A 22,132-nucleotide genomic window follows, 5' to 3' on the forward strand; every position below is an offset into this window, starting at 1 on the left:
GATTGTTGCTCACCGCTATATCAGAGCTATACATCAGGGGCTTGGTGAACAACTGTTCACCAGGGTGCCCTGGGGGAAAACTAGAAAAAATGGCCACAAACTCCTGGAAGATAGTTTCAGGCTGAACATTAGGAAAAACTTCTTTACAACTAGAGTGTCCAGACTATGAAACAAGCTCCCCCCAGAGGTGATGCAATCATTTACCCTAGAGGACTTCAAGAGAAGACTGGACAGTCACCTGGCTAGGATCATCTGACCCCAGATGTTTTTCCTGCTCATGCAGGGGGCTGGACCTGATGATCCTTCGGGGTCCCTTCCAGCCCTATGCTTCTATGATTCTAGGTGTAAAGTCAGGCCCTGTTTTCCCCTTCACCACAAAATGTCCACATGAACAAGGTATTTCCCCTACCTAACTGACACCACAGACTCTTATAATCTCTCTGTTAAAAACTCTCGAGGTGGGTCTTGACATGGTGCATCTAACAAAAGTGGAATTATTGTCTCTCATCGAAATGAGAATTCCCTGCAAAAGGAGTGGTTAAGACAATGATGCTTGGTCATGACTGGCTTGGGGACCATGAGCAGTCAGTGTTAACTAAAGAGCCACAAAAACATATGGACTTCCAGATGCAATATGGCAAGCACATTCTGGTTTGAAAGTTGTGTATGTACATGTGTTGCATTATTCATGACTGTAGGAAAGTTTGTTAAAAGTGATGGTTTATTTTTTTTCTACATAAATTTACTACAAACAGGTTCAGGTAAAAAGTCTAAAAGCATTCATGGCTTTAAAGCTATGGTCTTAGTATCAGTGAATTAAGATCTTTCAATGCCCTTTACTTTGGCTGTCTCAAAGACCTGGTCTGGAAAACAGAAGAGGTGTTTCTCAGAACATATTTGGAGTCTTTCCTGTCCTGGTAACTACTACATCTCTCTTGGCACATCTACACGAGATACTAAATGCGCAGTAGACTAATTGTACTGTGCTTTAGCGTGTCATGGCAAAAGCTGTGCTTATGCACAGTAGAATTAGTCCTCTGTGCATTAGCGTCACAAAAAAACAGTGCACCAGCACTACTGCACAGTACCTCCAGTTACTGCACGTTGTTAGTGCCTGTTATTACAGGTACTAAACTGAATGCGCAGTAACTATGGTGCATGAATGAATGTATAGATGTACCTGCCGTGTGTGTGTGTGAAAATGCCCCCCATATGGGTGTTGTTATGCACTGGGAAACTTTCTGATATAATGATGTAAATTTATTTTAGGATTTCAGAATGTAAAGTATGATCCTAAAGCAGTGGTTTTCCAACTCTTCCTAAGCATAACCCTCTGTTACAATGGGAGGGAGGAAAAATCAAGATCCCTTTTCTCCCACATGTAGCCAAAACATGCAAGTTGATTAAGATTCCCTTTAGTTCTGCCATAATTGGAGAGTTGTGAACACTGCTGAGAAACTACAGGCAACGTTACAGGAGACACGATAAATCGTGACATGCATAAAATAAATTACAGTAACAGCTTACAAATATGTCATATTCTGGCTTTTGCTATTTCACTATCCTCCTGTCCAAGAATAACAGTTTTATACAATGTAAAAGCATAAACTTTTCAATAAGTACATAACAGAATTATTGGACACAGAAATCTGTTGGCATTCGAGTATTATCTCCCACCATTATAGGAAGTTGACACCTAAATGACATTTATAAGGAAGCTGATGTAGTAATGATGTGACAAGGTTTTTAAACATCTTTTGAAATGCAAATAACTGCTATTGACTTGGATAAGTATGGCATGAGAAAGTAGCATTGAGTAGCTCTAGCATAGGCCAAGAGTCTGGAAATCTGAGTTCTAATTCTAGCTCTGTCACTGATTGGACTCATTTGTGTGATTTTAGATAAAGTTTTAAAATTTATTCTAATTAGCCATTAGAATACTGTATGAGAGAATGTGGTAGAATCGCTGTTGCTCAAGGCCTTTTAAACCAAGATTGAGTGGTTTTTAAAAGACATGTAGTAGCTGAAACTGCAAGTTATGGATGTGTTGCATGAATTGCTTGGTAAATTCTAAGGCCTGTATGAAGCATGATTCCAAGCAAGATGATCATAACAATAATTTTTAGCCTTAACTATTAAAATAATTGAACCAGTATTTTCCAGTTGGACACCCAAATGCTGTGGCCAAGTTTGAAAATCTTTTGTGGGGTCCTTGGATCAATCTCATATGAGGTGCTTGGCAGAGGTACACTTCACTAAGTGGCTGAACTCCAAGTACCTGTGTATATACATAACATAAGCCTTTGAAAAGTGCAGTAGAGTGCCAGGCAATCATAGTCCAATCAACCATGTTTCCACTCAATTGCACATTGTTATGTTATGTGTCATTAATCAAAAGAAATTATGAGTGTTCATGTTTTAAATCTTTGTTATCCACATCTCTGCCCCTATTCACATGGAATTAAAACAGCAAATTTCAGGTCACATTATAATATTCTTGTAAACATTGTATTTTTAAAATGTACTTTTTGTTATACTGCATCTTAAGTTATGTCATTAACAATCTCAGATGTATATAATACAAACTTCTAACTTGCAACTGGTTGACCTGCTATAGTACAACAATGAATCTTTTTGAGGGCCGACTCTGGAAGTCATTTCTGTAAACATTGAGGGACTCTTAGGAGTCAAATAGGACATTCTTTTCAGGATGTGCACCAATTACAATTGTCACGTGCTCTGTCTCCAGGAAGTACAGAGGGCCAAACAGTAATAGGCCATTGATCCCTGGGATGAGATTAGCCATTGAAAGGCAGCATAAGAAAAACAGCAGCGCTATCTTCATAAAACCAGAGCTCATCATCAACACAATATCAATGAAAAAACAATATGATGTTGAAATCTTGACCATCAATATGGACAACTTCTCAATAATATCTGTTTTATTACCTTCCAGGGGAGTGTTTTGCCTTTGTGAGGCCAGGAAACCTAGACCAGAAATAAGCATGTGTGATTATAGGTGACTTTAATAGCCACAGTGTCACATGGGGTTACAGTGAAAATGATGAGAAAGGCAACTTACTCAAGATATGGGCTGAGGTATAATTTAAGCCTGATTATTGGGGGTAGGTGCTGTAAGGCCTAGGTGTCTTCCTGGTGAATGATGTCAGGATATGGAAAGGGCGGCACTGTCCCCCAGCTCTGCACTCTGATGTTATTCTCTCACCTGCCATGACTTTGATCTTACTTCTTCTGCTGGTTCCTCTGGGCGATGCATCAGGACCTGTCAGAGAAATTTCTTTGTGGGGCTCTTCCTCCCCTACACCCCACTCTTACAACTTCCTTGATGATGTTGAACGTTTTTATCTTGGGTGCAACCCCCTCAAACTGTGTATGACAGACCTATCTGGGCCACCAGGAATCTACATCAGGCCCTACTATTGGGCCTCAATGAAGCCCCTCAGTGGCGACAATTCAGTTTTTGATTAGTAGTTCAACAAAGGTTCCTCCCCTATCATGAGTCAACTGACAGGATGCCCAGATGAATTCAAAAAAATTTTTTTTCAAAAGTCCTGGAACAAAGCAGAATTAATTTGACAGGCATGTATTGTCTTCAGGGTCAATTTCCCCTCTCCTCCCAATCAATTCCCTTCTTTAACAGTCCTGCAGAGAACTGAAATCGAAGATTAAGTCAAGAATAAATCAGTAGTATAAAAAATGAACACTTTCATCAATTCATATGACTGTCCATAAACCAGCATTGACTGCAAAGTCCATCAATATGTTTGGGGTTGATTCCCCCTATCAATTTGACTACCAGTCTCTCTACAAAAATCAATTACTGGTGGCATCCACACTGGGCAGCCTCCTGCCCCCCAGCTCATCATGGACTTAGGCTCCTGTGTGTCCTCTGATCTGGCTCCTCTTCAGCCTGAGTGCTACTTGTTAGTCGGACAGGTCACCCTGATATCCTGCCCACCAGTACCTGAGTTGGCTGGTACTCTGACCACCCATGCCTGCTGTCTTGCAGTCTTCACCTGCAGTTCATTGCAGACTGGCATAAGTGGGAGAGTTCTTTGGTGTTTCCTCTGCCCAAAATATGGCGTCTGTCCCCAGCTGCCCCTCTTCAGAGCCGGAAGTACCTCTCCAGGCTCTGCTGCTGCCAAGCTGGACCAAACATTTTCTAGAATTACGGCATGATGCTCCAGTCCTCGGCCGCGTTCCCTGTTCTACCTGTGGTAAGTCAAAGAGAAAGGGGTCACCCTTAGGCTTCCCTCCATTCCCAGGACCTCTTCTTCAACACTGATTCCCAACTCAAAGCAGGCTGGGTCTTTGACTAGCTCCCAGTGGAGATGAAGCTATAATCCAGACTTCACCTTTCTTGACAGGAGCATAGAGTTTATGTGCAAAAAAGACATAATCCTCCACACACAGCACAGACCAGTCACTATCAATGTCACAGCAGCCATAACTCCAAATATGATACAAATGCATAAACACTTAAATTTTAAGAAAGCAGATTGGAGAGGCTTTTGTGAAAACCTTGTTTCCAAGTTATGGAGGTTATGGGTATTACACTTTTATTTAACAATTGCTCATCAACCCTTAGAATACCTAAACTATGGCACCGAACCTGTGTGATAGCTTTATTAAATCCAGGGAAGGATGTCTCTGGCCCAGAGAACTTTAGGTCAGTGTCACTCTTTGTGCTATCTTTATAAGCTTTAATCTCAATTGCCTCACACCTCATATCAAACAACATCTAATACCAGAACAAGCCAGAGTTAGAGCAGGCAAGTTCTGCACTAGCCAAATACTAAACATCATCCAGTATATAGAAGATGGGTTTGAGAAAGGGATGATAACAGGCGCTGTGTTTGGAGACCTGTCAATGGCATATGACACAATCAACCTGCTTGCCAAAGGCTGATATGATGCATGACTACCACCTAGTTCAGCTCATCTGATCTCTTTTGGAGAACAGACATTTTTACATAGAACTATGCAAGAAACAAAACTGTTAGAGATATCAATGAAACAGCCTCCCACAGAGCAGTGTGCTAACACTGGTCCTCTTTCACATACATACCAATGGTTAACCCATACAGAGCAATACAAGGAGCTTCATATATGCTGATGATCTGTGCATCACGTTGCAAGAGAAGTATTTTGTCACTGTCAAGAACAGGCTGATGTGCACTGAGCAACCTCTCCAATTATTGCAATAAGAACCAGCTCCATGCCTACCCAGACAAGGTAGCAGGTCACACCTTTTCACCTACAACATAAGGAAGCCAAGTAGAAATTAAACATCACCTGAGATGGAATCCCACTGACTAATCACCTGAACCCTGTGTTACCAAACACTTACCTTTAAAGCACATGTAGAGAAGATGAAAGGAAAAGTCGGCGCTCACAACAACATACTTCGAAATTTGACCACACAATCATATTATGAACCACTGCCTTGTGTTACTCCACTGCACAGTATGCACGTTCAGTATGAGAATGATTAGTTCATGCCAAGAAATTAGACCCAGTTCTAAATGGCAGCTTGCATGAAATAACAGGCTGTCTAAAGCCAACACCTAAGGATACCCTGTATTTACGGGCCTGCATTGCACCACCTGATATCAAAAGAAAGGTCGCAAGCTAAAAAGGAAGATCACAGCAGATGGAAGACCCCAGACCTACACTCTGTGGTCACACAAAAGTAACCAAATTGCTTCAAGCACAAAAGAGTTTATGACCAGTGTAGTGCCCTTGGACACAATGGCGGACAGGGCATGACTGAGGTTACAGAAGAAAAAGTTACATGCAATCAGATGCCCTGAAATGGACCTGAAACCCCAGGATGAACTTCCCAGAGTGGCTGATACAGACTGGTTAACATGGCAATGCCTGAATTGCCTATGCACACACACTGGAAGATCATAAACAAACATGATCAAATGTGAGGCTACTCCAATGACACAAATACGTATGAGTGTAGTGAAGTGCAGACCATGGAGCACCTGCTCATTTGCAAATGGGTCAGAGGTGCTGAACAGTCATATTCCACTGCCTTCAGATGGATTTGAGAGTGTTTTCTAACATGGAAAAAGGTGCATCTGAAAGGCATGTAAAATGTGTCATAGGTTGGATGCCTAAAGAAAGGCTGTTTTGAAACCTTGAGCTCCCCAGATATTTCTTTCCCCATATTTAATGCTTATACTGTTGTAAAAGGAAATAAATAAAGCAGGGACATTGGCTTCCAAAATATAACGCATGAGCTCTGCTGCATCTCATTTACTTTCTTATTATTCCTTTGAACAGTTGTTTGTGTGAGATGTCATTTAAAAAAATTTTTTTTTTGCTCCCGCCCCTTCAATCCCCTCCTTTTTTTTCTTGGGAGCTGACTATTGGTTCAACATTCTATCAGCATGACTCATTCTTCTGCTGAAAATGACTGCAAACAGACAACACATTGTGGGATTTAGTTTCCTCCTTTTTCCAAGCGCTTTTGTATGGCACAAGCTTGTAATAAACTGGGAAGGAAGTTCAAGCTAATCATTTGGTTCAGAATGCACTATCCCTGCCAATTTTCCCTGCAGGCATGAAACAGCCGCTCAAGCTGAGACACCGGCAAATTAAATCCTGAAGGTAGCTGACCAGAAATAATGAAATGTGTATTTACCATACTGATGCTGTCAGTCCTAAGACACGCTGGCTTTACATTCTAGTTAAGTGGGGCATGTTTGTCACTTAACTGTGATTCTTAAAAACAATACTAGTTTTTCCTTCCACACCTTCCTTCCAGAAACACAATACTGACTCTCTACATGCATAACCAGAGGAGTACATCGCTCCTAATCCATTAATTTAGAAGCACTAGAAAATAAAAATCCTTATCCAGAGTGAAGAAAAACATTATTTGACCAGTTTTACATATTAATTGTTGAACCATTTATTAATGACTTATCTGTGTCTGCATTTTGAAATCAGAATTTGTGTGTCCAAACCAAAAGTCATAACTTGCTGCAGGATACCATGTAATGACTGCTCTGGTAACCACACAGAAAAGCTACTGCTCATGAGAACCATGGTCCAGATCTGTCTGGCCCACAGGATGAATTACATTGGACAGCTGTGGTTTCAAGCATATAGGAGGGAGGTTACCTGCCCTAGAAATCCACCAGAAAAAAAATCCTTAGGTGATTATACACTTAGAATTATTTTTATCCCAGTATTTTAATCTTACTATTGATAAGAGTAGCACTGATTGATGTGAGGTCTTCATATACCAGTATTTATCTAATGCTCCCATCATTTCATGATAACTCTATGAAATTACTGTAGGGGGTTAACATGGAAACTGCATGGAATTTACTCTCAAGCCCAGAAAACCCTATGAGGAGAAAAGCACACAGAATTTGATGTGGTTGATAAGCACTCATGGAGGCATCAAAGAATGAAATATAAATTAAGCTTATAAGCATATAATTATATTCTGAGTCTACATACAGTTCTGCAATTATATCTTTAATTTGCAGCTGTCTTTTATTAGCACAACCAATCATTTATTTATCAATAAATATGAGCAACTATGATTTAGGTTTTAATTCTCAGTATGTGTATTTATATGGGGGTTTCTATGTCTTTAGTAGGAGTCTAGGCAAGGTGCTAGATAAGGTTCTGGACAAAAGTTCTGCAGAGATGCAAGGAGGGGACCAGAACCACTTTATCTTACTCTAATAAAAGTGTTTAAGGAAATGACTAAGTAAAGGTAGTAGTTGCATTGACTGCAATGAGATACCCATGTGCTTCAAGTCAAATATGTGGTTAATTACCTCACTGAATCAAAGCTGTTTTTCCTTATTCAGCTTTAGTAGAAAACTGCTTTTTCTATGAATCTTTATTATTGTCACATGAAATGCCTTGTGTACCATAGAGACCAACACTGCAGACACTTTCTTTATGCTTTCAGGAGCCAGGATTAGAGAAAGCAGATCAGAATAACTTCAGAAGTTAGGGACAATGTAATTTCTCATATTTTTCTCCTTGAGCAGTTCTGACATTTATTATCCAGTCTTGCAACTGAATCTAGCACAGAACCCTGGTCAGATTGGAGGACTCGGGGTTTAGGCAAAGACAACCACCTATATGTAATTTCATACACAGTAATTAGCAAGGTTGGCCTGTCCTATCATGCGAAACCTGCAGCCACAGGGGCCCCCACAGCCAGGGGGCCCCATGTATCCAGCCACTCACCACCCCCCAGCCTCCGCTGCTGCCAGCTTCACATCCAAACCACTCACCACCACTCCCCTCCCCCCCCCCAGCCACCACCGACTTCATGTTTGGCTGCTCACCTCTCCCTGCCCCCTTCTGCTGCTGACTTCATGTCTGGCCACTTGCCACCCGCCTCCCTGACAGTCGACTCTGGCTTCACATTCGGCTGCTTGCAACCCCCCACACCACTGCTGCTGCCAGCTTCTTCAGCCGCTTGCCACCCTCGCCACCGATGCTGGCTTCTTCACATCAGGGGGCCCCAAAACTATATCTTGCAGGGAGCCCCAAAAAATTGTTCGGTGGCTCTGGTAATTAGTCCTATTGGGTGCATCCACACATGCAGGCACATGTTCTTGCCACAGCTCAAATAGCAGCAGCACAAATTTGTGTCAGAGATTTGTGCCTCAGCCCACGTGTCTGAACATGCACTTTGGTGTGAGGCAAATTGTGCCACTTAGGGCAAACTGAGTCTTCCCATCTCCTCCCAAATCTTCAGCCAGGGGGAGGTAGAGGCTAGGGCCAGTACCTGTGCTGGCCCCAGCAGTATAAAAAGCTGCCCTGGTGAGCAGCTCATTGCTAATTGCCCTTGGGAGCTTCCGAGGCCCAGCCAGTTGGTATCTGGGGACACTAGTGCCTTGTACCAGCTGGACTGTTGAAGCAGGCCTAACCTAGAGTGGCCCCTGCACCCTCTATCTACTGCAGCAGTCTAGCAGTGGGGGCTGCTGCCTGGTTGTGACCTGCTGCCACTTGCGACAGCATCTGCCCCCTTGGACCTGTTGCCCTATGGCTGTGGGCCTGCCAGACAGAAGCAGACTGCATGGCTGTCTGGGCTGTGGTATAGGCACTGCAGCAGAGCCTCTTGCACCTCTGGGCCAGCTGCCAGCAGGGCCAGCCTGTTCTATCCTGCAAAACCTGCGGCCACAGGCCCCACACCCAAGGAACCCCCTGTGTCCAGCCACTTACCACCCCCCACTCCCCACTGCTGCTGCTGCCAGCTTCACGTCTGAATTGCTTGGCACCCCCACCCCCACCACTGCTGGCTTCATGTTTGGCTGCTTGCCAGTCCCCGCTGCTGCTGGATTCACGTCCAGCTACTTGCCACCCCTCCCCCCCCGCCAACACTGGTTTCACATCCAGCCACTCCCACCCTTCCCCCCCCCACTGTTGCTGCCACTGCCACCACTCCCACTGGCTTCTTCAGCTGCTCACCACCCCTTCCACCAACTCCAGCTTCTTCACATCAGGGAGCCCCAAAAATTGTTGGCTGGCCCTGCCAGTGTGCCATAGCTACACAGTTGGCCTTTGTGTGGCACTACTGTCATGTCTTCTGGTGCCCTTGCTTTGCCATCTGGGCAGCTATTGCCTGGAAGATATGCTCATTGCAGTGGCCTGCTTTGAACTGTCTAAGTATGTCCTCCTGGTCCACAAATGGCCAGGAGGTCAGCCACCTCATCTGCCCTCCAGCCTGGTCCCTGGTGCTGGCTCTGGGTAGGCTCCTCTGCCTGGGTTCTGCCACTTGCCCTCACCAACAGGGATCCTGGGGTTCCCTGTTTAAAAATTACAAATTCTCTGATTTAAAAAAACCCCAAATTCTCTCATTAAAATACCCCAAGTCTATGTTCTTCCATGATTAAAATGAAATGCACTATATATAGAGAGATCAGCTGGGCAGTATTTTATTGATCTATTTACCATTTTTAAGCAATTTGGAAGCCTACCAGTGCCTTTATCATCATAATAAAATTAATTCAAAATATCTATACACTTTGACATTTGCTTTTGGGTTTATCATAGAAAAAACAGAGCTTCCCCTGCCCCCTTTGCTCACTAGGTTGTAGGGTGCTGAGCAGCAGTGGGATGACAGTGTCCTGCCCCTGCCCTTGCCCCTCATTTCCAACCCACAGCCCCTGCCTGCCCCACACTATCTCCCTCCCAGCAGCAGCTCTGTCTGAGCACCAGGACATGAGTCCAGCTGCAGCTGTAGTGCCACTGCTTTGTGGCTCTAAGCAGTGCCAACCCTTACTGTTCTGCTTCCTGCAGCTGTGCCCAAGCCCCAGTGATCCCCATGATGTTCTTGGGGGGCTCGGGGCCTGGGCTGCTTCCCTTCCCTTCCAGGCTAACCTCCCCCTGCACAGGCTGCTCCAGGGGGCAGGGGGGCTCTAAGCCTGGCTGTGGCAGCTGTGTGCCACATGGAGCCCCTGGGTCTCAGGCAGCACTGAGCACCATTGGGGGTCTCTGCCAACAGCAGGCCATGACAGCAGCTGCTGTGGGGTCTGTGTGCTGGGGGGAGGTGGGCAAGGGGCACACCCCTTCCACACAGTCCCTCCCTACCCCCATGTCCCTGCTTACCAAGGACAGAACCTGGGTTCAGGCCACCGCTGCCAGCCTTGCCCTTCTATTTGCTCCAGCATGCTGAGGCAGTGGCATGCAGCAATCATAAAGACACTCTGTCCAGGTGCTAGAATATTTCTCTGGAGGACCCAGTTTGGGCACACTCTGGGCACACTCCTGGAGCAGTTGCATGCTCCAGGAGTGTGCCCTATGCTGCTTTTTTCCAGTTTGTTTTGTTTTGATACCAGGATTTCCCGGTATCAAACTTGGAGTCCATGCTGGAACGTTTTTTTTTTTGTTCTAGCATGTCTCCTGAGGCATCTCGAACTGCTTTGAGATGCCACAAGAGGCACATGCTCGCTGATTTGGACATGGCCATTGACTTCAAAATGTAAGCATGTCTATTCAAGTGATGCCAAGCTAAGCATGCAAGTCTTGCAGGATCTGGGTCTGCAGTTTCAAGCTTTTTGAGGGAATGCCTTTACCGTGAAACTTTTTAATGAAATAATATCTCACAGTAATCGTTTGTGTAAGGTTAAAAATCCTTAAATCATTTCAAAGCATGTGATACAGAGACCATCTGCAAAGTTCATATCCTAAATATGGATGTGATTTTTTTTTATCCCAGGATTTTTGGAATTGGTACCGTGGTTAGGTCCATTACAGGGAGAGGATGGAGCTGTATTATGTGACTCCCAATCTTTTTTACCAGGGCTGAGTCAGAAGCTTTGTTTTTATTGAAACAGGACCCAGCAAAAGCAACATATGGCACTAGGACTTACCTTGACACAGAGCCTTTGCCCAGCTGTGTGCTTATTCCACAGTCTCTGCTTGCATTTGGAGTGAAAACAGATGGGTTCTCTCATTCCTTTTCAAAGATGTCTCATTTTGTTACCCCATTTTCTTATCCTTCTCCCTCTCCACTCCCAGGGCAGTAGGTCAAGTGTGACACTACCCTCCAAATACAGCCAAGTGAAAAGAATGAAAAGGATGCAAAGGATCCACATGATTCATGGTATAAGTACTCTGAGTCCCCCTGCCTATACTAGGAAGCTGAAAATCTGATGTAATTGCCACACTCCAGAAACTGAATATGACTCTATAGCCCCCAAAAAACAACCAACCAACCAACCAAACAAACAAACCAGTCTTCCTGAACCTAACAGCCCGCTAGTCTACTGTGCTTACAGCAAGCCAGTCCTGTGCCTTAATCTGATCCTGCAGCCAGACTTAATCTCAAAACCAGATTGCTGTTTGGGAGGACATCTATTCTCCAGGGTACTTTAATATACTGAATATATACTAATATATTTCTCAGTGAGTTTCCTATTATACACAATTTTGCCAGTCCCTGTGATTTTTACCAGAAGTCTTATGTTGTTTGGCTCAACTTTGAGTTCCAGCTCCTTGAATCATCACAATCTGAGATAATCTCTGTTTTCACTTTAAAAATAAAGCCAGTCAGTAGCACTTGGAATCCAGGGAACAGCCTGAAATCTTAACTTAAGTGCACTATGAAGCCTGAACACCAAAAAGTTAATTTTAACTCCTCCTGCTCTCCCCTTGGTTTTTAAGATGATCTTATGATTTTGGGGGGTCCTGACTCATGGCTTTTCAGTGCTTGGTGTACTTGGTATATTTGGGTGTACAGAAAAGGAACCATGCTTATCTAGTATGAACCTCAAACATGCTACTCTTGCTGCCATGTAGAAGACAACCTCTATTTAAAGACATATTTGGACAAGGACATGGGTAGACATGATGTTGCTAAGTTGTTAGAATGAATCTATGACTAGCATGTCCAACTGGATAAACAAAGATCAAACTGTGATTGCACAACTTATCCATCATTCAACTGGAGCTCTTATCCTGGGGGGATGTAAAATTCAGGGAAAGGCAGTGGAACTAGGAATAGAAAATATCACATAATATTGACTGATTTTTCATCAGAAAAAATATCAAAGCATAATTGTGTCCTAATAAATAAAAAAGAAACTACTGATGTAAGCACAAGTCTTTTCATCTCATTAATTACAGCAGTTATGTTTTGGAATTCCTGTAGAGACAAGTGCTTTTGCTGACAGTTGGTTTGCAGTTAATAAAAGGAAAAGGTTTTTCAGCTGGCAGGGACTTAATATGCTTATGATATAAGGTTAAATTGCTCCATTTTCTCTCAACGGCTAATGAAAGAAATATCCAAAATGGAATGACATAATCTAGGAAATTAAAAGCAGAGACCAGTAAGAGTTCCTATTCCCTCATGTCCCAAACACTTATGGAAGCTTTTTGGAGATGGGAACATGGAGCTTGTATGCTGGGAGAGGAATCTTTTTGGAAATGGATAGTCAGTTCTGTATATTGACAAAACCAGTCCTAAACAGGTCTGGAGTTCAGTCTTACTATTCTGTTTCTTTGTAACAAAGGAGTTGCAGTGAATCTACTGTCTTTTTCGAGTGGCTTAGTGGTATGCTTTGTGGGATTTTTCTGAAATCCTTTTACATGTAGAATTGCCTGGCAGTTCCTCTCATCATCCAAAAAACCCGAAACAACCACAAACTGTTACAACAGGGAAATTTTAGGAGTCTTCTCATGGAAATAGTAGCAGGCAGGGCTATTTCTCTCTTCTTGTGCAAGTGGCAGAGGTGTAGTTTCCTGCATTACTTAGAGATGGACTATTCATAGTACTGGAAAATACACTATAGAGAACAATACAATCCTTTGTTGGTGAAAAGATACGCCTAATTGTTTTAAGCCCCTTAATTTAGATCAGCTTTTGATTAGGCCCTAATTTTGCAAGTTAACTCATTTGTTGAATAAAATTTACCATCATCACCCCACTGAGGGTTGGCACATAGATCCTGTAGCAATGTTCATGGAAAAAAATGTCTAGAGAAAGATGAAAGTGAATTTTCTGATAATACTATGAATTTTCTTTCCTCACCTTTTTTTTCCTTCTTGTTTTGTAGAATGCAGCACCTTTCCAAGTCACTGTCCGAGAAGACAATTGTATCATAGTCTCATTGGAAGCATCTGATGTGGTGAGCCCATCCTCTGTGTATGTTGTGAAGATTACCGGTGAATCCAAGAACTACTTTTTCCAGTTTGAAGACTTCAATAGCACTTTACCTGCTCCTGTAGTTTTTAATGCCAGCTACCATGGCCTATATTACATAGTAACTCTAATGGTGGTGAACTCAAATATGGTTTCCAAGCCATCTAGATCAATCACTGTGTTAACCAGTAAGTAGCATTTTGTTATTTTTTTCCTTGATTATTTTCTCTCTGTGTGTATTGTGTGTGTTATTAAAAGTGCAGAAGCCAAATTGTAAAAAGGGTTTTGAAGGTGTTGTGAGGAAGATTAAGAATGAAAGTGCTGGAATGAGAGGAACATGCCAGCTACAAACATAATCTGGGCAGATCTACCTATAAATAGGCTGCAGAGGGATACTACAAGGCTTATCTTAAGTATTCATCCCCTAAGCAAGTGGGATAAGACAATGACATACAGGATGGGCAAAAAAGCAAGTAATTTCCTAATAGAATCCAGCCCCTGAAAAGCTTTCTAAAATTGTTAGTAGATATTTATCATCTCTTAAATTTGTAATATGATCCAAAAGTTCCCAAACCATGGTCAGTAGCACAGATATATCAAGTACTTAGTGATAATCCATGAGAGCTATCCATGAGAGCAACAAGGTGCTATTGTGGCTGTCAGGTATAAGAGCCTCTGTTATCCCTATATAATCCCACTCTTCTCTAAAAGCCCTTTTTTCTCCTTGTTGAGGAGAAGGTTGTCTCAATGAAAGGAGATCAGATGTGGGGAAGACTATATTGCTGGCTGGGCTTTTTATTGGTACTTGAATTTAGTATTTCTGAAAAGAAAAATCAGATTGACAACTCTAAGGTCTGAAACAATCAATGTTGGCTGCTGTTGGGATATTGCATTCAGTGGATTATTGGTCTTTTCTGTTATGGTCCATTTGACCTGTTCCAACTCACTATGTGTCATGATGATTATTCTGAATATTAAGTAAGCTTGGATGCTGTGGCAAATCATAAAGTAATTAAGAGAGATTCATATTTTTCTCCCGTGCCATATGTTCTCTCAGTCTGTTAAATATCATTAGCTCTTCTGACCATATGAAAATTTGTATCTCTCTCATTTGTTTCATCTATGTCTAGGCTTGGCAGAATCTGATTTTTATTTTTTAATAATTTTGATGCATAATTTCAATGTTTATTTTTAAGCATTTATTTAGAGTTTATTGATTTACATTTTCAGGATTGTGCAGTTTAACCCCCACTCTGAAAAATGTATCTACTGTAGGACTGCCACCAGCTGAGCAGCACAGTTGCCATCAGTCCTAGTTCTGCTTGCCCATAGCTCCCTTGACCATTTTGTTGCTTCCTCTTCCTTTGTTCCCAGTCCCCTGGGGTTTCTGGGAGTTGCAGTCCAAACTACAGTAAGCACAGTTCTGTAGGACTGCTCACCCTGTCATCACACATTCCATCAGCCATCATTTTTCTTATGTCCCCTTTCTATAAATTTTACTTCTTAACATTGGAAATCTTTTTTGTCACTCTGTGAGTGTGAGGAGACCTTGGTGTTTATCAGTGTTTATTGATAAAAATGGAATCCTGTCAAGACTGTCTACATATTACACATGCAAAGTTATGCATGGTTGCCAAGACCCAAAGCCACTTTCATCCCATATGTGACTCCATTGCCTTTAAAAGAGTTACACCACTACTGTACTGTCTCCTCTCTCCCTCCCTCCCTTCCACCTCATGTTAAGCTGTTATAACATAAACCAAGCTATGTAGCCAATGATGCCTGGCCTTGTGAAATTAATTATATCAAAAGAATAGGTCCCAAGGCTGTCCTTAAACATGGCAATATTTCTTAGGGCTTGCTAGTGTTCAGAGGTGGGGTCAGTGCTGGACATGGAGCTGGGCCTGGGAAGAATCTCCCCAGTCCCCACTCCCGTGATCGCAGAGCTGGGGCTGGAAGATATTGTCCCCACCTGGGCTCCAGTGGCAGAGCCCACCTGGGCAGCAGGCAGCTCCCAGGGGCAGGGCGCAATCTCCTGCCCCCTACTGCCCAGCTGACTGGGAACCAATTTGCTCCTGGTTGACTGTCTACACATCCTCAATTGCACAGTAATTACTCAGCAGTTAATTTGCTACTTGCATTTGCAGGTAGCAAATTAACTACCGAGTAGAGGAAATTACTATGCAGTAAGGGTCAGCATGTGCATATGTTGAAGCTTACTATGCAGTAATTAGCTCTACTGCTCAGTAAAGCATCTTATGCAGATGCACCTAGTATCCCTGAGAGTTGACTTACTCTTCCATATCCTTCTGTGATGTGCTTCTCTTAGCATGTGGACAGGGAAGAAAAAACTAATGTCTCTCAATGACTGAATGAATGCTTATCAGTGAAATTTCTCCACACTGAAGTATTTCTGAATCCTTTGTTTTACACCTCAAAGACTTCTGTCTAGGGTAGGCACAATTGTTGAGGAGTAACAAAGACGATGGACTATTTTTTCTGTTATGTAGGGACTTACCAGTAGGGACCTACCAAAATCAAAGAGACAGGCAGCCAAGTTTGTAGGCCAGTTGCAGGACTGGCTGTTATTTTCACAGGTTTATCATCGCGCCCCCCCCCCATGCCTCTAATTGGCTGGTTGGGAGAGGGAGCTGTCTGTCATGTGACCCTGCTCCTCACCAGTGATTGGCAGAGAAGGGTGGGACCACACAATAGGCAGCCCTCTCAGGCAATCAGTGGCAAGGGGCAGGGGCAGTTTTCCCTCCTTCCCCTTATCTTCTGGCCATCTGCAAGGCTGGGCCACAGAGACCATGAGGACTCTGTGCCAGCATTTTATTTTTAGTAAGGGTTTTTTTTCCATTTTGCAGATCTCATGAACAATGCCTGATTTCACAGTTTCTGTGAAATCCATGAAATTGCAAATTGAGTAGGTCCCTACTTACCATTTTGAACGTGAACCTCTTCTTTGACAGCAGAGTTTGTCCCCCAAGATAAAATAGTTTCAATATTAAAGTGGAATAAATAAGAAAATAATTTGCCATTTTCACTTACTGTGAGAACATTGGTTTACATGTCTATCATTTGAGTGGGTTTTCTCACTGCTGTCAAAATGCCACAAACCTTAAAATTCAGGGGCATTTAAAAATATCTTAAGAGCATATCTGTATTAGAGAACCAAGACAATATTTTCAAACTGTAAAAGCACTCACTGATATCTTTATTTTAACTTGTAGGCTAAGATTTGGTCAACTAAACATAGTCGTCTTACTGCCATCCTCTATTTGCCATTGTCAGAGATGAGATACTGAGCTAGGTAGACCTGACCCAGTGTGGAAATTCTTATATTATTTAGTGCAAGGATCAGAAGTGAGCACAATCAATCATTAGATGTAGGGGCCACAAGATTGACGGTGACATAGGCAATAAGAAGGTAACATTCTCTGTTGATTCAGTACTGAATCAGTATCCAATATTGACCTGGGAGCTGAAGAATAGGTAAAACTGAGATCCTGACCAATTGCCAGGACAGTTTTCGTGAAAGTAAGTGCTTTCAACCCCAAATTGGCCAAATTAAAAAATGTGTAACTTTGCTCTGCATACTTAATGTCCCTATGGAGTTTGAACTGAATAAGGTTAATACTAATATGGATGTAGGTGTATGCTGATTAAAGATGGCTGTCTTTTGTTTTGAAAGTGGCTGTTTTTCATTGAAAATTTAGATGGTTCCTGGATTTATTCCACGTTTTAGTATCTTTGAAAAAAAAAGAAGACATAATATTAGAATCTAAGTTGGCTTTAGGGTGGTTTATGAAGCAGCAAAGAAAGTAACTCTAAAACTATGAGTAAAAATATTCAATCTTTCTCACTGAGAGGCTGGAATTTAAAAATAAGTCTAACTGAGGAATGGCACCTGAGGCCCAAAAGCTTATCCAAAAGCTCTCCTAAATATACAATTGGTCCAATAAAAGGATAGCACAAAAAATCCTTTTCCCTCTATCCTAATCAGCCTTTATTCTAGGCAGCCTTCCCAGGCTCAGATATATAACTGATTTTACTCTTTGTCATGAGGTTGATCCCACTGATATAAAAAGATGTGTATATTTAAAAGAGTGCGGAAGGAGCATGCTGCAATTTGCCTTTCCCTGGGAGAAATGGTGTTCCAATGGGAAATTATCTAGTGAAATCGGTATACATGGGGGAACCATGAGCAGCTCTGTTTGCTTTTTACTTTGCCCTGTAACTAGAAGATTAGGATTGTAAAATGTCCCATTGTTTCCAAAGCCACTGACTCTTCACTTAAAACTGAAAAATGTTGGCTTGAAAGAGCGTTCGAAATCTTTTTTTTTTTCTTCATTTATCTGCCCCAATGGCCAGGAGCATGCCATCTGAGACTGTCATCTCATCAGTGCTTAGAAAGTACTCTGCACTGGAACTAGTTAACGCCTGAATACAGTAGTGACAGATGCTGCAGGAAATGTTGCTAATGATTCAGTAGGTGGTATTCATCCCTCCACATCTCTAATGAATCCTTGTGTGGCAGACTTACCAATTCAGCCCAGCATGTCCTGGGCTTGGAAAACCTTCATTTTGATTGGTGGAACCTGTCCATCAATCAGGTAAGGGCTGAGCAGAGCCAACCCTGCCCTGCCTGGAAGGGGAGGCAAGGACGTTCCTGGACCTGACTGAAGCCTGCATTTTGCAGGTCTGGCAAGACTTTGGGGGTGGAGCCTCCAAAGCAAATAAAGGGAGCCATGTGCCCAGCACACAGGAGACGCATTGAGGGACGATGAAGGAAGAAAGGGCTAAGAAGATCTGTGGAAGAGCTGCCTAGCAGGTGAAGCAGCACCCAGAAGAGCCCGCCCCCTCGCCGGTACTGATGTCTCAGCCCCATCGGTGCACAGAGAGGTGCATGGGGCTCAGACCATGGGGCTGTTCTCAGCAGTCCGGGTCTGCATCCCCTGGCAGGTAGCCAGGGAGCAGTGCATGGATCAGTGCATGGAGCCCACACCCTGGGAGCAACTCAAGGCAGCTTGGGTCTGCAACCCTGCCAGGTGGCCAAGAGTGTGGTGCAGAGTTCACTGCACGGAGGGTCCAAGAGTGGACCGGGACTCTGGGAGCTGCTTCAAGGCAGTTTGGGTCCCTAGTCCCTGGCACATGGCCAGGTTGCTGACATGGCAGCACCCCTCAGCAGGTCCAGGAGCTGACTGAGCCCCAGTCTTGCATGAGGTGGCCCAGGTCTCCAACTCCTGCCATAAGGAGTGAGCCAAACAGTGCACAGGGTGGTGCACAGGGCCATGAGTAGGCCTCAAGATGGGAGGGAGCCCCGGGCAGCAGCCAGCCACTGTGCTAGGAAAGGCGCCTATCCCACAGAGTTGGAGCACCCTGCATCACCAAGAAGTCATGACTGCTGGGAACAAGGGTGTCCCACAGGGGAGGGAGCCCTCGGGAGGGAGCCGGCAGATGTCCCTGTGAGGTAGGGGGTTCTGTCCCAGCCCATGAGGGGTTGGGGGGACCTGGAGCCTCATCCCATTTTCCCCTGGCAGAACTGCAGTCAGGCTTCCCCCTATTGAATGGGGAGACCCTAGCCAAGGTTCCCTACAAGGTGCGTGCATGCGTGGCTGGGCACAAGTAAAACTCTTGCGGCACACAAACTTTTTAAGGCTGTGCACTCACCGGGAGAGGAGTTGGGCTGTAGCGTGGGACACTTACCAAAGGCAGCTCATGGGCTCCGCTGGCTCCAGGGAACTGCTCCACTCCCCTGCATCACTTTGGGGAACGAGGAGGCATGTGGCATCGGGGCTGGGGAGTGGAGCACTTCCCTGGAGCCAGTGGAGCCTATGCCAGGCCCCAGCCTCCATCCCTGCCTTGCCTCACTTTGGGAAGGAGCTGCTGCCTGCCCCAAGTGAGGCTCTGCCGGCTCCGGGGAACTGCTCCATGGGCTCTGCTGGCTCTGGGAAAGTGCTCCACTCCCCAGCCCTGATGCATGTGCCTCCTCACTCCCCAAGGCAATGCAGGGGAGCAGAGCAGTTCCCTGGAGCCGGCGGACCCCACGCCAGCCCCCGGCCCCTGCTGCCTGCCCTGGGTGAGGAGTGAGGAGCTTACCTTTGGTAAGTGTCCCATGCTGCACCAAAAGGAAGAGACAGGACCGAAGCAGCATGCTCACAGACCAAAGCGGTGCGCTCACGGACCATTACTCCTCAGAGGGAAAATTGATCCTATCATGGAAACACCCTCAACACCTGGAAGGGTGAGCAGGCACCTCATATTTTGTCATTTGCACCATATATTTTGTCATTTGAGGTTTCACTGTTATATAAGTACAAGTGTATTTTTATCTTTGATTTCCACTGCATACATGACAATGTTCTTTCATGGACTGTAAATAGTGAATTGTGTTTATCCCTGTTGACGTGCTGTATTTATCTTTGTTTGCCTATACTTACCTGTTCCAGGTCTGTTACTTACCTGTGTGGGTTGAAGCTCTATAGGAGGTATAAGTCACATAGTCCTATACAATACATTGAAAAAGTGATTACTTATCTGTAGCTATGTATATATATATGTGTGTGTATATAACTTTATTTTATTAATTAATAAACCTGTATATAGTTAAGCAGTTGGGTCCTGGCCTGACTCTATAGGAAACCGAGGGTAAACTGTGTGGTTGACAGTTCCCTCCCACAGCCCCTCTGCCTGCTGACAATCCCCTTCAGTTCAGAGAAGGGGAGTACTTACCCTGTGTACGCCCATGCTACCATTTTTAATAGATGCTCTGGTGCTGTTTGTAAGATAAAATGGAAAAGTTAAGTTCTTTGCTCCTATAATTCTTAAAGGATACAATAGCAGATTTTGAAAGAGCGGGTTTATTTAATCTCAGAAGACCCTGGAAAACTGGACTGGAAGGGATCATTATGGTCATCATGTCCAGTCCCTTGCTATTGCAGGGAACCATATCATGTAAACCCTTTCACAAACTGATGAAACTCCCTTTTAGAGCTAAAGAGAAGTAGATAGCCATGTTAGTTTGACGTCACAAGCATTTGTAGGCAACACCCTACTTTACGTTCTATGAAAGCTTATGAATAAGTTAGTCTCTCAGGGTGCCACCTTGCCCTGCCTTCTGCCATCTTAAAACCAGTTAGGTTGTTTGCCCTACTGCTCATGTTGGAAGGTAACTAGAACCTCAGTCTTCTGATTCTTGGAGACCTCCTTCTGGCTCCCAACTTAAACTTATTTATGAATGATTATATCCATTAGCTTTAATGCCAACAATGGCCTTTAGCTTATTTTAGTCTCTTTACTTTTATGGCCTCATAAGCTGGATACCCAAAATCATTAGTTACACTGGAAAATTCTGGTTGGTATCTCTCTTTAATTTTTGCTTATACTTGCGACTGCGTAAAGTATTCTTCACTGCTTGCCATAAACTGTAGTGCTGATGCTGTTTTATATGTTCTGCCTATAAATAGCTGCTGCATTGTATTGATGGATTAAAGCACTTAGCACAACAGAGCCTTGATATTGTCTGGGATATACAAGCAATAACTTGATAGAAATAATTTGATCGTATAAAAACTTACATGTTCATACCTTGTTTATGAGAGTAGCCCTGCAATGGGATAATGGAATTACTTATGTGAGTGATTTTACACCAGATGTAAACATCTACCGTGTGAGGGTTATTGTACAATGCTTTTAGATTCTTCCTTATGGAAGACACTGTAAAAAAATTTGGTCAATATTAATCTATTCTTGAGCATGAAGGCCTAGGCTACATGGTAGCCTGCCCTAACAACTATTGTATGCAATCCCATATCTATGGTGATCAATACATGGCTTGACATATAGGGTATGCAGATTTATGAATGTTAAAAAGGAATTGATTTGTGAAATTGGACTGAAGTGCAGAGGTAATCTTCAGTTTTATGAGATTTGCCCATCACTTTGGGGTGTGCTCATTTATTAGAAGTACATTTCTAGGGTCTTTATAATTTTATCAATGTGCTGCTTGTGTTACTTGTGTTTCTATATGGAGCTGCATCTCTCCCTTCTGCAAGTCCTCACCCCCCAATGGAGCTATCTTGCAGGACTCAGTGTCAATGAGGTTGGGTTCCTCCAACCACCAAATCAGTCAAATACATATGTACAGATTAACATGACATGCCTGACTCAGCCGGATTGATCAGCATGGACAGGCTAACACCCTCATATGCCAGGAATCAGTTCATCAGGGCAACAATAAAATGGAGTCAGACACAAGCACACAGTTAAACAGAATCCCTCTGAATCCAGTTGGGTGTCCAGCTGACACCCGCATGGGCCAGCATTCAGTTTATTAAGGCACATCTGAGCCAAATTGGGTCAATCAGCCTATACAAGCTGATCCCCTTGTGTCTCAAACTCAGCACGTCCCAATCTTTTGCCCTAACTGTCCTAGTAGTGGTAGCCTCTTGATGAGCAGACCTCACAGTATTTCTG

The 22,132-nt window shown here is 43.5% G+C and overlaps 1 protein-coding gene and 1 long non-coding RNA gene across 4 annotated transcripts in view; one reads left to right on the plus strand and one right to left on the minus strand.

Annotated features, from left to right (window-relative positions):
- The window catches only part of PTPRO (protein tyrosine phosphatase receptor type O), a 264,040-nt gene that overhangs the window by 143,417 nt on the left and 98,491 nt on the right, over window positions 1–22,132 (plus strand). For all 3 annotated transcript variants that reach the window (XM_019489537.2, XM_019489539.2, XM_019489538.2), the window contains exon 2: window positions 13,569–13,842. In XM_019489537.2, coding sequence (XP_019345082.1) covers window positions 13,569–13,842 — 274 coding nt within the window. The remainder of the gene's footprint in view (window positions 1–13,568; window positions 13,843–22,132) is intronic.
- The window catches only part of LOC109283637 (uncharacterized), a 78,597-nt gene continuing 57,710 nt past the window's right edge, over window positions 1,246–22,132 (minus strand). The window contains exon 5 of the long non-coding RNA XR_002090885.2: window positions 1,246–4,233. This is a non-coding gene — a long non-coding RNA (uncharacterized LOC109283637). The remainder of the gene's footprint in view (window positions 4,234–22,132) is intronic.

The sequence above is a fragment of the Alligator mississippiensis genome, chromosome 4 (genome assembly GCF_030867095.1).
Source record: "Alligator mississippiensis isolate rAllMis1 chromosome 4, rAllMis1, whole genome shotgun sequence".
Taxonomy (NCBI): Eukaryota; Metazoa; Chordata; order Crocodylia; family Alligatoridae; genus Alligator; species Alligator mississippiensis.